The sequence below is a fragment of the Rhipicephalus microplus genome, chromosome X (assembly GCF_043290135.1).
Source record: "Rhipicephalus microplus isolate Deutch F79 chromosome X, USDA_Rmic, whole genome shotgun sequence".
Taxonomy (NCBI): Eukaryota; Metazoa; Arthropoda; class Arachnida; order Ixodida; family Ixodidae; genus Rhipicephalus; species Rhipicephalus microplus.
Window position 1 is genome coordinate 313,124,131 of NC_134710.1, and position 13,412 is coordinate 313,137,542.

The 13,412-nt window shown below is 45.2% G+C and overlaps 1 protein-coding gene across 3 annotated transcripts in view; it reads left to right on the forward strand.

The window, feature by feature from the left end:
* The window catches only part of LOC119186234 (phosphatidylinositol 3,4,5-trisphosphate 3-phosphatase and dual-specificity protein phosphatase PTEN), a 121,758-nt gene that overhangs the window by 29,624 nt on the left and 78,722 nt on the right, over nucleotides 1–13,412 (forward strand). For all 3 annotated transcript variants that reach the window (XM_075879512.1, XM_075879511.1, XM_075879513.1), the window contains exon 7: nucleotides 7,072–7,213. In XM_075879512.1, coding sequence (XP_075735627.1) covers nucleotides 7,072–7,213 — 142 coding nt within the window. The remainder of the gene's footprint in view (nucleotides 1–7,071; nucleotides 7,214–13,412) is intronic.

Genomic DNA, 13,412 nt, shown 5'->3' on the forward strand with positions numbered 1-13,412 from the left:
AATGTCCATGCGCAGAGTAAAATCGGCTGCCTTGGCCATGATGATAGGGTCACTCAATGCTGGGTCATTCCACGCCAATCGTCCCAGCCATTTTGGTGATCATTCCAAATGTATACGAAAAAAATTGTGCTGATTTACTACATTGAAAACAGTAAAACAGTAGAATATTTCTGACAGAAAAATATTTTTGGTCACGTGGCTGCCTTCTGAACTTCCCGAAATGTTGTTTGTGGAAAAAATTATTTTAAAAGTACTGCTCCTTCTTTCTGTAAAAAATTTGGTCAACATGTTAAGTAACAATTCTCATGTAAGGTGTTAGAAGCTCAGTAACATTAGTGCAATTTTACTGGCACAGACACCTCCAAGAAATCAGCCAAAATGCTTTATGTTTGCATTTTTTTCTATTGCAATACTGCACTTTGTATTAATACCTGAGTAGTAAATACTTATTCCACAAAAGGTATATTTTAAGGAAAAAATATTTGTCTACCTCTCAGGCTGCTAAAGTTGATGTGAAAAAATCACAAATTTCGCGAAATGGTCACTTTTGTCCATATTAGAGGCGCAATATGCGCCATGTAGTGGTCCAATTAAAAATCACTTTTATACCTAAATCAAAATCAAAGAGGCAGTTCTTTTTATCTGACAATTCTTATCGTTATATTCTTTGTTTTGAGGAAGAAAATAATTGTTAAACCTACCCATTGGCACCTATCTTCCCATTTGGTCATATGACAGCTGCCGCCTGGAAATTCCTCATTGCCGTCAATGGAACAGTTAAAAAATTATTTTCTTCCGTAAAACAAAAAAATGTAATGATAAGATTTGCCATATAAAAAGAGCTGCTTATTTGCTTTTGATTTAGGTATAAAGGTGAGTTTTAATTGGACCACCACATGGTGCAAATTGCATCTGAATTTGAACAAAATTGACAATTTTGCCAAGTTTGTGATTTTTCTCCTCAAGTTTGGTAGCTTGAGTGGTCTACAAATATTTTTTCCTCAATATATACTTTTTGTGGAGTAAGTATTTACTACTCAGATATTCATACAAAATGCAGTATTGCAATAGAAAAAAATGCAAACATAAATCATTTTGGCTGAATTCTTGGAGGTGTCTGTGCCAGTAAAATTGCACTAATGTTACTGAGCTTCTAACACCTCACATGAGAATCTTTACTTAACATGTTGACCAAATTTTGTACGGAAAGAAGGAGCAGTACTTTTAAAATAAATTTTTCTACAAACAACATCCAAACCACATTTCGGGAAGTTCAGAAGGCAGCCACGTGACCAAAAATATTTTTCTGTCAGAAATATTCTACTGTTTTACTGTTTTCAATGTAGTAAATCAGCACAATTTTTTTTCAAATACATTTGAAATGGTCACCAAAATGGCTGGGACGTTTGGCATGGAATGCCCCTGCTATACTCTGCGCTCTCATTTCTTTAACCCAGATAATCAAAGCTGACTACAGTTCCGGGAATTTTGCTGTCCTTAACCTTTTCTGACTGGCGCCAAAATCCTCAGCTTCATAGGCGTTTTCAATGGCCGTCCTGTTCCGTATGTCGGTTGACAAGGTGCTCCTAGGTATGCTATGCTTCGCAATACCATATTTGCTCGACTTCCCTTGGTCAACCTCTCGCAAAATCTCCACCTTCTCCTTGACAGTCTTCGGGCAGTAGTTTCCCTGCTGCATCTTGCAACATTGATGTGGAATAAGACGGCTTTTCACCCCGCCGCGGTGGGCTAGTGGCGAACCCCCGTATTCACAAACGCTCCTCGACTCAACTTTCACCCTTCACTTGACAGAGTTGAGCACTGCGCCGCTGCTCGGCTGAAAATGACGCTGCGCTAGTCAAGAATAGCAGCAAATTATCACTGATATGCAGTGACTTGCCCTACCTAGAGATGGAGCTCCAATCGGCTTTTTCAAGTGAAGGTGGAGTGTCGAGTGAAGGGGCGTTCTAGAATACCGGGGTAAGGTACTCAGCTGCTGACCCGCAGGTCGCGGGATCGAATCATGGCTGCAGCGGCTGCATTTCCGATGGAGGCGGAAATGTTGTAGGCCCTTGTGCTCAGATTTGGGTGCTCGATAAAGAACCCCAGGTGGTCGAAATTTCCGGAGCCCTCTACTACGGCGTCTCTCATAATCATATGGTGGTTTTGGGACGTTAAACCCCACAAATCAATCAATCAATGAGACGGCTTGACGGCGTAAACGAACAACATGCTCGGGGAACAAAGTAACGCTGCTGGGTGCAGCCTAGGACTGCTAGGACTACTCCGCCGACCCCTCAGTGTCCCGTGTATACAAGTGGCGTCAGGCGTTGAGATAGCCAGGGGATAATAGAAAAAAAACAAAAAAAACATTGCTCTCCCGATTTCGGAGGCCATACTTTGCGTGCTCTTTGCTCAGAGGCCTCTTAAAGCTCAAAAAAAAAAAAAAAACAGTCATGCCACCTATCGTTAGGTCGTAAAAACTTCCCTTAGTGTTTGACAACAATGACGCTCAGTGGCGCGTGCTTCAAAATATCCATAGAGGCAGCAATTTATGTTCGAAATAACGAATCGTTTTAGACATGGTCTCCTACGCACTGCGGACTGGATTGTAGTGACCATTTTGAATTATCCAACATTTTGAATTAACGAGGTGTGAATTAACAAGCTTTTACTGTATGTTGATCACACAAGCAAAAGTTTTGTGGCTGGTAGTAGCAAAGAGTGAAAGTTTTCTTATTGTTTGCCTGCAGAGCCACGAATTAAAACATGTGAATTGAAACTGCATGAGCAAGTGCATGTGTGTTGAGTCATATTTCTAACTGCATGTCTTGAATTGTTCTTTTTTCTTTCTCTTGTAGTGCCTTAACTTTTGCTCATGATAGTATGTACTGCTCATTCTTCAGGAAAATCTCAGTGACTGATTTGTGAGAGAGTGTAGAAATACTCTAATTTGTGAAAGCTTGTCCCAGTGATGTTAGTCATTACTTAAGCAATTCGATGATCGCATTAATGTAACAGACTTGTTTTTATCTTTAACTTTTTAAAGCTTGTTTAAATGAAGAACATTTTAATGGCAGTTAAAATGCTTGTATATGGGCTAAGAACATTTAAAATTACTCTCGCTATTTTATTACCCTGGTGGGATTTGTGGATGAGCTTGTAGTGAAAAACAATGTCTCTAGCCTTGCAAGTTTCGCTGTAAAACATACTCAGACTTGGCAGGTGAACTGACCTCCAGGGTATGTGCAGGTACAGTCTTGAAGACCTTAAAAGCCCTTGAAATTGAAAAGCATATTTTCAGGGCCCTTGAAAAGTCCCGAATTTTTTTTCTTTGAAAATCAGTGAATTCTTTCACAAGTGCTTTCTTAAATTGTCTATATGACCTGCTCTCTATGGCAGATAAGTGTTTATCTGGCAAACTCCCCATTTGGGAAATAATATTCCAGCTTGAGTGCACTGGTCCTGTTTTATAATACAGTTAAACCTCGTTATAACGAAATCGGAGGGCCGTCGCTATTCGCTCGTTATAACCAATATTTCGTTATAGCCGTAGCGGGCATTTACCGCAAATAATATGCACTGTACTTACCCCCCCCAAAAAAAAAGGGTGAAATAGCATCCCGCCGCACGGTGGTATGCAACAAAATAACCGCATTTCCAAATAAAAAGGAAAAAATCATGCACCTGTTTTAATGCACTTTAAAATACACAGCTTGCATTTCAGGCAGACTTAGCTGCAAAGAAGTCCGTAATTGGACGTTGATGCATCTTCCTGATGCGAACGATGGCTCGCTCAGCTGCGGCAGCAATGTTCAAGCCATCTTCGCCGCCCTCGTGAGCGCCGAAGTAGCGGCGCAGTACGTCCACCGCGTCTAATGCCTCCGACGCCGTCGGCACGTTTGTCTCCTGTTTGTCGACAGAGTCATCGTCACTGGTTTCGTTACGATCACTGACAGCGCGCACAATATCGTCATCCAGGAGCTGCTCCGTTGCCACCACTTCCAAGTCCGCACTCACATAGTCGCAAAACGACTCGTTGTCAGGCACGGCACCGGCGTCACGAAGTGCTGTCCATGATGCAGTGACTTCGTCTGATGTGGCAAAACCGTCCGGCACAGTGGGCTCGTCTGATGGCTCATCGCTGGCGTCTGTTGCGGCGGCAAATGAGGCGTGTCGAAAGCAGTTTGCGATCGTGGTCGCCGTCACACTCATCCACGCCGCCTGAAGCATTTTGAGCGCAGCGTACAAGTCAACATCCGTGTCTCGCTTCATCCTCATGTTGAGCAGGAGCTTGTCTATCACACGCTTGCGGTAACCTGCCTTCAGTGACATAATCACGCCTTGGTCAAGCGGCTGTATTTTTGCTGTGCAGTTGGCCGGAAGGAACAGCAGCTCGATGTTTTGAAGCACGGCAGCGGTATGGTGGGCGGTGCAGTTATCTAAAACAAGGCACACTGCGGTTCGCCTTTGCCAGCTTCTCGACCCACTCGCACAGCCATTTTGAAAAAATCTCCCTGGTCATCCAGGCTTTGCGATTGGCTACGTGCTTGACTGGGAGCTGCCTCTTCCCCTTAAAGCAGCGAGGGGATGCACTTTTGCCAATTACGAAAATTGGCAGCTTCTCAGAGTCGGTCATGTTTGCACAAAGTAGCGCAGTGATGTAGCACAGTGACTTTGTTTGCCGCCATGGCACGACTCGCCTTTGAGGGCTAACGTCTTGTGCGCCAACACATGAAAAAGAGAGCAGTTTCGTCCGCGTTAAAAATATCCTCCGCGCTGTATTTTTCTAGCAGCCGCACGATGTTTTCTTTCGCCCACTTGGTAGCCTCTGTTTCGTCGACAGATTGCGATTCGCCGCAGACCGCTCTCCCGACTATGTCGTGGCGCTCCTTGAAGCGTTGTAACCAACCCGAACTTGCTACGAAGTTGTCATAGCCCATGATGCAGGCAAAGTCTCTCGCTTTTCTTTGCAGCAAGGCGCCGCTCACCGGCAGATTCACGGCCCGTGTGTCCAAGAACCATTTAAAAACGGCCCTTTCAACTGCTTCAAAGGCAGGCGCCCTCATCCTCTTAGCGCTTCCTTTCACGCCACGTGCAACAACGTCGATGATGGACTCCTGCTTGCTCAAGACGGTTGACAGTGTGCTCGTCGATACGCCAGAGTCTCTTGCCACGTTGCCTTTCTTGGTCCCCGATTCGACGGCTCTTATCATAGCCGCTTTCTGATCTAGCGTTATGCGCTTTCGCTTCCCGCCTGGCGCATTCATGTTGTTGGAATCACGAGCGCAGCACGATAAAAGATAAGGCGGAAGCGGTCGAAAAACAGAAGAAACACGCACGCAAAAGCAACGGGGCTCACGTCGGCGAGCGACAACACTTGCAGAGAAAGTGACTGTGAAGAGGAAGGGGCAGAAGGGGCGCTCTTTTGCGCTGCACTCTGGGAACCGGTTACTCAAGGGGAAGGGGGATATTTAAGATTAGGAAGCGCGCCTCAGCGCCATGAGAAAGGGGAGAGGGAGCATATAAAGAAGACACAAAAGAAAAGAAAAGGGCGAGACGTTCGCGGAGCGCTCCGCTGTCGGTGGTAGCCAAGTGGCGCACGTGCAGCGACCTCTCCTCCGGAAACAGCGCGTGCCGTCTGCTTTGCGTGCGTTGCTGGAGGGCGCGTGCGTTGCTGGAGGGCGCGTGGCGGGAGTTTTGAACTGCTAAATACAGTTCTCGCGTTGCGCGCAGTCTCAAATTCGCGTTGTGCACTGTCGTGACATCAGCTCAAAATTTTACTTCCTAATAAAATTTGTTTGTTATATCCCATAACAGGCAAATTTTGTCTTGTTGAAACGAGGTTTTTAATACATTGGTTTGTATGGGGACTTTTAAGGGGAATTAGGATTTGCTCGTTATATCCGTTATTTCGTTATAGCCCGTCTCGTTATAACGAGGTTTAACTGTATTCCAGAAAAACTAAAAAAGGGCATTGTAAACGGAGCCAGTGACACGCATTTGTGCCCGGTGATGGCTCACCTTTCATGCTCATCCAGTCTTCTTCACGACGCCTTATCTGATTGTTCATTTCATTGCGTCACCTGTCCGTCTGCCTTCTTCTCAACCTACCTTCTTGCGACTGAACAGCACCTACAGTGCTTGCGCTACTTTTTTTTCTCCTTTGTCTCTCTGTCGTGCATCCATTGCATAAAATGTACCTGCTGACCGTCAGTTAATATTTGCCAGTGTAATCAGCAGCTCAACAAATGCCCACTGTCCTCATGCAGCCAGAGTCAAAACTGCTGTGTGCGAGCCTGATAAAAAAAAAAGCTTTAATTAAAGCTGCTGACATTTCTCCCGCTCAATGATTGGCTATCTTGCAGTGTTTTTATAGATCTATTTTTTGTGAAGATGTTTGCAATACATACACCGTGGATAATTTCTGAATGGCGAACCATAGCAGCATGAGTCCAATTCGTAGTTATTTGAAATAGCTAGGAGGGGGATTAAATCAGAAAAATATTCAAGTATCAAATTGTTAACAAGAGGGAAAAAGGAGCACTTGAATTAGTCATTAATGGTCTGACTGCTTTCGGCAGATTCCTATAGGGCAGTGGTTCTTAAATTGGGGTTCGCGAAGCCATTTTATATGATCCGCAAAACCCTCACCCGCATTTTTTTTAAGTGTGACTTAGCCACGTATTAACTGTCCAAACTAAAGTGATGTGGCACATTTGTTTGATGTATTTGGTAGCAATAAAAAGCACCTGTTTCAAGCTATAGTTGTGTTAATTTACCCATGTACCCCCTCCCGCCCTCCTTTCTTTTTGCTGCAAGGGGTGCCCGACACAACCATGGCTGAGAACCACTGCTATAGGGAATGAGTGCAAGCACCTAATGACATCACGTTCTTAGCTAAAGTGAGCAGCTTGCCAAAGACTGCAGAAAAAAAGAAAAGTTGAACTCGTGAACTGAAGAACATCACTTAACTACATATTATGAACTAATAAAACTGTCATGCTGTGAGCTATTTCACATTGCCATAGCATTTTGTGTGAGCGCTTACTGATCAAGTGTCAAATGCAGGGGGTGACAATCCCAAGTCAGCGGCGGTATGTGGAGTACTATGCCAAGCTAGTCAGCACACATGCGGAGTACAACCCAGAGACGCTGGTGCTGCACTCGCTCTCTCTTGAGCCTGTGCCTACCTTCAATGGAGGGACCTGCTGTGAGTTGCCACTTCTTTTGTTAGCTAGAGAGGGGAGGGTGGGGCAAATTTTAGTCATCAGCCTACTGGTTGAAATATGCAATGCCAAGGAATTTTGCAAGTGAATAAGCTCGTTAATTCACTTTCAAGATTGCGAAGCGCTCGCTGGTATTAAAGGAGACAGAAAGTGCTTGAATAATGCGGGTAATCTCCAGAACTTCACTCGTACTTGACAGATTCCAGAAATGTTTTCACCATGTAATTCGTGAAGTGTAATGCGCTAATGGTGAAACTGTTTCATTATTTAGGCTTGTGCAAATATTCAAATGCTCCGAATATTTTACAGTATTCAAATTCACTCAAATTCAAATTTAAAATAATGAAAATTTCCAAGTATTCAATTAAGTGAATAAGTGTATATTAGTCTGCAAATAACCCCTTGTAAAGGTGGTTCTATGGCAGCGGCGGGTTGCTAAACTGTGAAAGCTTCTATTTAAATGTATATTACTGTAAAAGCTGTATTATAGGTCGAATGAAAAAAATGCAATGAAAAGTTAACTCTTGTCTTATATACTGGTCATTGGCATGAAAAAATGTGGAATTCTCGCAACAATGGGCAGCTGAAGTGAAAAGCCTACATTGCCATCATGAGCATCAGCAGCAGCGTTGTGGGCAAAGCTAGGCAAGGGCTACAGTGTTCTAACATTGCCATTTTGCCTGTGTTATCTGGTGTCAGTCTGCTGTTTTCTTTCTTCTATTTTCTTCAGAAATGAGTAGTAGTCATGAGCAGTTTACGATAGGCTTTAAAAAAAGTTTTAGAGGATGCCGAAGCGCACGGCAACCTGGCGGCACAATGGGAATTCGGTGCATCGAAGATAAGCGCCTGATACTAGAGGAGACACAAGCAGTGCATCACATCCTGCAGAAAAAAAAAAAAAAAAAAAAAAAAAAAAAAAAAACACTTCATTTCGTTGACAAGCTTCAGTGCACCCCGAACTGGAAACTCTACTTGCCGAATTCGTCCGGGAGCGTCGTGCAAGGTTGCTACCCGTAACAGTGGAGTGCATCTGCGGGAAAGCTTTCGAGCTAGCGTGCGACTCTGGGCTCACAAGGGTGCAATTCAAGGGATCGCCATCGCGGGTGCGCCGATTTATGAAGCGGAAGGGCCTTGCGCTGAGGTGGCTTACTTCCATCTTTTCGCAAATGCTGCATCAGTAACGTATTAGATGGAATGGAGGACCATGCACTCAGGGACGTTACTAGTGAAAAGCAGATGTCGTCAGACTCAAGTTTGGACGAGTCTGAGCGACAGCACTTTGTGGCCTTTTGGCGTTTAAGTACATAAGATTAGTGTCCAAATAAAAATAAATGTCACCACAATGCAGCTGGTTGTGTCCGTATTTACCAATGTAAGGGTGTGCCGTGATACTTAGTGATTTTTTTTTTATTTCTTTTTCGGAGATTCAAAGTTTGGGGGGTAGACCTATATTCCTGTCTGACCTGTATTTCGGTTTTTACGATGGTCAACATGTAACCCTATCAAAGGTTGTTTCACTGCAGGGAAGGTATGCTAAGCTACAAAAACACCTATTAAGGGGAAATCACTGTCACGAAGCTTTATTTCAAAGTTACATGAACATATTACCCTCACATGGATACAATGTTTTTTTAAATTTAAAAGCTTGTTATACCGGCTTGTATGTACTAAGTACCATAATTACTCGAATCTAACGCGCACCTTTTTTCCGGTTAAGCGAGTTCATAAATCGCATGCGCGTTAGAGTCGAGTACGAACAAAAAATTACGGTCAATCTATTGCCATCGCAAATCCAAAATGGCCGCCCTCTACGTGCGTCAGCATGGCGCGTCGGCCATTTCTGCCTATGTGTTTCCCATGTGCGGCACTTCGTAGTGACGTGTGCTGAGGAGTTCGTCATCTAGTAGTGCATTAGCATCGACGGCGTGGAAGGGCCGACTCCAAAAACTCGAGTGCACCACGATGCCGCTTTTAAAAGAAAAGTCATCGCGTGTGCAGAAACGGACGGAAATCGGGCCGCATCGCGGTCGTTCGGAGTTCCTGAAACGTGCGTGCGGGACCGGTGGAAACAAAAGCAGAAGATTGTTGACAGCAAAGCTTCACGCAAAGGCTTCAGTGGACCACAGCAGGGTCGGTTTCCGAAAATTAAAGAGCTGCTCGGCGAGTATGTGCTTGAGCAGCGAGCGGCACAGCGGCCCGTGATGACAGAACTGCTCCAAGTGCGGGCTATGCAATTAGTCTTAGAAAAAGGTCTAATGCGGAGCCAGTTTAAAGCGAGCAGGTGCTGGCTAACTAACTTTATGAAGAGAAAAGGTTTTTCCCTCCGAAGGGGAACATGCATATGCGAAAAGTTTTGCGGAGGAGTACGATGAAAAGCTTCACAGGTTTCAGAGGTTCGTCCTAAACTTGCGGCGCAACATCGGCTACCTACTTGGGCAAATCGGGAATGCCGATCAGACGCCTCTATACTTCGACATGCCTGGCACCACAACCGTCGAGAAGAAGGAGGCCAAGCAAGTTCGCGTGCTGACATCGGTCCACGGTAAAACTACAGTGACGGCAATGCTCTGTTACACGTCAGATAGGCACAAGCTTCGCCCGTACCTCATATTTAAATGGAAGACGCTCCCGAAAGCAATCGTTTTTTCGAGTGGTGTGATCGTACGGGCCAGCGAGATAAATGGGTGCGCGTTGCAATCGATGTCTTACGTTTTTTTTTTTTCGCGGTGGAAATCGGGTGCGCGTTATAATCGAGGGCGCGGTAGAATCGAGTAAATACGGTATATGTAAGTTTTAAAATGCAACATATTTTTTTATAGGTGCAAATGAGTTTTATGAAAACCCACAAGGTGGTGGAAGGGTTAAGAAAGGGAAAGAACTCAAAGCACGTGTCCGTGTGCTTTGAGTTGTCGATGAATTCGCCCTCACGCTGTAAATTGTTAGCTTCCTGGTTAGCTCAATTGACGGAACGACCGCCTCGGATAGGTGTTGGTCCCGTGTTCGAACCCCGGACCTGGACGAATTTTTCGGCAACTAAGAGGCTTTTTGTTTCTGAGAAATCCATATGGATTTCCTTGTGGCTTCGTGCTACAAAATTGGTGGTTGTTTTCTTTCCCATTTTATTACAGGTTATCACTTGCAATCTACCGATAGTCAAATCCTGCTATTATTCGAAGTTCCCACTTCTTTTGAACAACAACAAACAAAAAGGCATTTGTGCAGGCCTCGTTTCAATTTTTTAAGAAATATTGTGCAGGTTAGCCAGATCATGAAAGATATGCCCCTCCCCCTTTTTTTGATGGCACGTGATCTACAGAATTCGATATTCGATTCGAAATTGTTCAACCAAAATCACTATTTGCTTCGAATTTGCTTCGAATTTGCTTCGAACATAAAATTCACTATTTGCACAAGCCTACCATTATTGCTTACAGGGGTTGAAGGGCTGTGCCGATTGCACCAATCAGTGCTAATCTGACCTGCTGTGCCTACACGCTCATTTGGGCATGCGACACTAAAGTTAGCAGAGTCTTATCATCAACCGAACAAAATGCGTTGGATGCATAAAGGATGAAGCCGCAACCATATCCCGTGTAGTTCGGTCATGTTGTGTTTGGGTTCATGCCTGGTGCTGGCACCACGCATGAACTTATAACACCATGCGTGAATGTTGTGCTGCGTGAACCTTGTTGTCACACTGTGCCAAGCAACCGCGGAGCGCAGGACACGCTCATTTATGCAGACCGCCGAACCATAAAAACTGAATAAAATAAAAATCTGTTCAATTGGCAAAGACATGATTGCTATAGCAACCAAGTGTAATGTTGCAATGATAATGCCTCACGCGCTTCTTTCTTTATGTTATGTTTCCACCACATTATATGTGTAACGCTGCCGTGTGCAAACGGCACTCGAATGACTGGGAACCATTTAGATAATCTTCCATTGAGATTACGCTCAGTACACATACATTATAGTTTGTTTTAAAACTTACGGAACCACTAGCGATAATGCTGTAATCTTTGATGGCATGCCGACATGGTCAACTTCTTGGCACATTTGACGACCAATGCTCCAAGTTCCCTGCTATCAGTCTACAGCATCTATTGCTTGTAGAGTGACGTTTCGTTTCATAATCTTTAAGTTCACCAAGTAATAAGTCAAGTCATGAAAACGGCACGTCAACGTCACGACCTCATTAAAGTACGAAGTAAGGCTGACAGCTAACTTTTTTTGGATCTGAATTCGCGTAACCTTACAAAATACTGGTGTAAAAAGAACTGTGGTCGTTCCAGCGAGAAATGCTCTGTTTGCACTATATCTTCCCTTTGAGATCGCACCACATAGTGCGTGCACCAGCGATTGCGACCACCACGCCCTTAGAGTTAAAGTTCACAGCTGTGGCTTGAGAGATCCCCCCCCCCCCCGCCCCCCCCTCATTTTTTCAAGTTATCATATAATGCGGAATATAGGTTGAGGCGGAATATAGGTCAACTCCCTTACCTTGACCAGCAAAAAAAAAAAGAAAAACGCGGCATTGTTCACAAATTCACTTCATTCAGTCCTCCGAGCTGTCGGAGCTCTCCGACGACGACGACTGCTTTTCACTAGCCGCCTCCCATAGCATGTCGTCCTTAGTGCCGTCGAGAGCATTGCTGATGCAGCACTTCTTAAATGCGCGCACCACCATCTCTTCGGGCATAGACCTCCATGCCTCAGAGACCCAACCACTAACTGTCGCCAGAGGTGGCCTGCGCAGCCGGCCAGTCGGGGTCCGCGGGTTGTCGCCAGCCATCCATTCGGTATACAACGCACGCACACGGTCTTTGAAAGGCTTATTAAGGACGACGTCAAGCGGTTGCAGTGTTGAGGTCATCCCTCCCGTAATGAGGACAAGATCCATCTTTCCGTTACGAAGGCTCTCCTTCATTGATGCCGTCAAATGCCCACGAAATGCATCCAACACAAGCATGTTCCGGTGCTGCAGGAGGGCTCTGGGTCGCTGGTTTCACACTGTGCGGATCCACTCGCGCATTAGGGCCTCGTCCATATACCCCTTCTCGTTGATGCGAACGACATCTTGCAGGAAGGCCTCTTTCGGCATCGTCTTCCGCTTGAAGATGATGAAGTGGGGCAACTTTCTGCCGTCGGCCGTGCAAGAAATCATCACGGTGAAGTGCTAATGCTTGCTTCTGGTCGACAAATGCTTCACCTCTTTTGCCCTGCGTTCACAAACAGTCGTGGGCGACGGCTTGTCGAACCACACCGGCGTTTCGTCGGCGTTGCCGATCTGGCCTAGCATGCAGCCATGCTGCCACAAGAAACTGTTCACGTAGAGTTAAAACTCTATCAATTTGTCCTCACACATCTCCGGCAGCTTCTGGCATATTGACGTGCGCTGTCAAAGGGCAAATCCTTTGCGTCGCATGAAGCGACAGACCCAATAAATGGATCCCTTGAAATATTTCTTTGACAGACCGGCTTCACGAATGAGCTCGACGGCTTTTGAGCGAATGAGCTCTGCATTTACTGGCAGAGAATTGGCATGGTACTCGCGGTCGAAATCTGCCACTTCGTCCTCAAGTTCCGAGTGCACAGCTCGGCAACCGCGAAACGACATCTTTCTAGCGTTACTCACTGACAGTTTGGATTTTTGGTTGTGCCAGTACCTGACCCTTTTCTCGGACACTCCAAACTGCCGCTGTGCTTCTGCGAATTGAATAAGTTTTCTTTTAAATGCGGCGGGGAACTGGCGCCGCGTCCCGGTATTAATAGCTGGTCGCATAGTAAGATCGCCACACGCTACAAACACTGAGTTAACAAGAAAAGAAAAATGTCGTCCGTAGAGAACGCGTTGGGTGTCTGCCCTAGGAGGCAATGTCGATGCTGATGCCCAAAAAGCATGCGACGCTCCCTGTTGCCAGACAATCACTTGGTTTATGCCAAGGGCCTGGTATATAGGTTGAGGGGTGACTTTTTAGTAAGATTTTTCGGAAAAAATCTTGACCTATATTTCGCACTATACGGTAGTTCAAAACGGGCGGTGCGTTTCTTCTCTGCATGGGCATTCGACGACAGGATGAATGACATTTTTAACGTTCCACCACTTTAGCATTAGGTTTTTCATTTGTCTGAGGTCTAGTAGCTATTCAAAGCATCGCTTATGTCTTTTCTCTGAGTTGC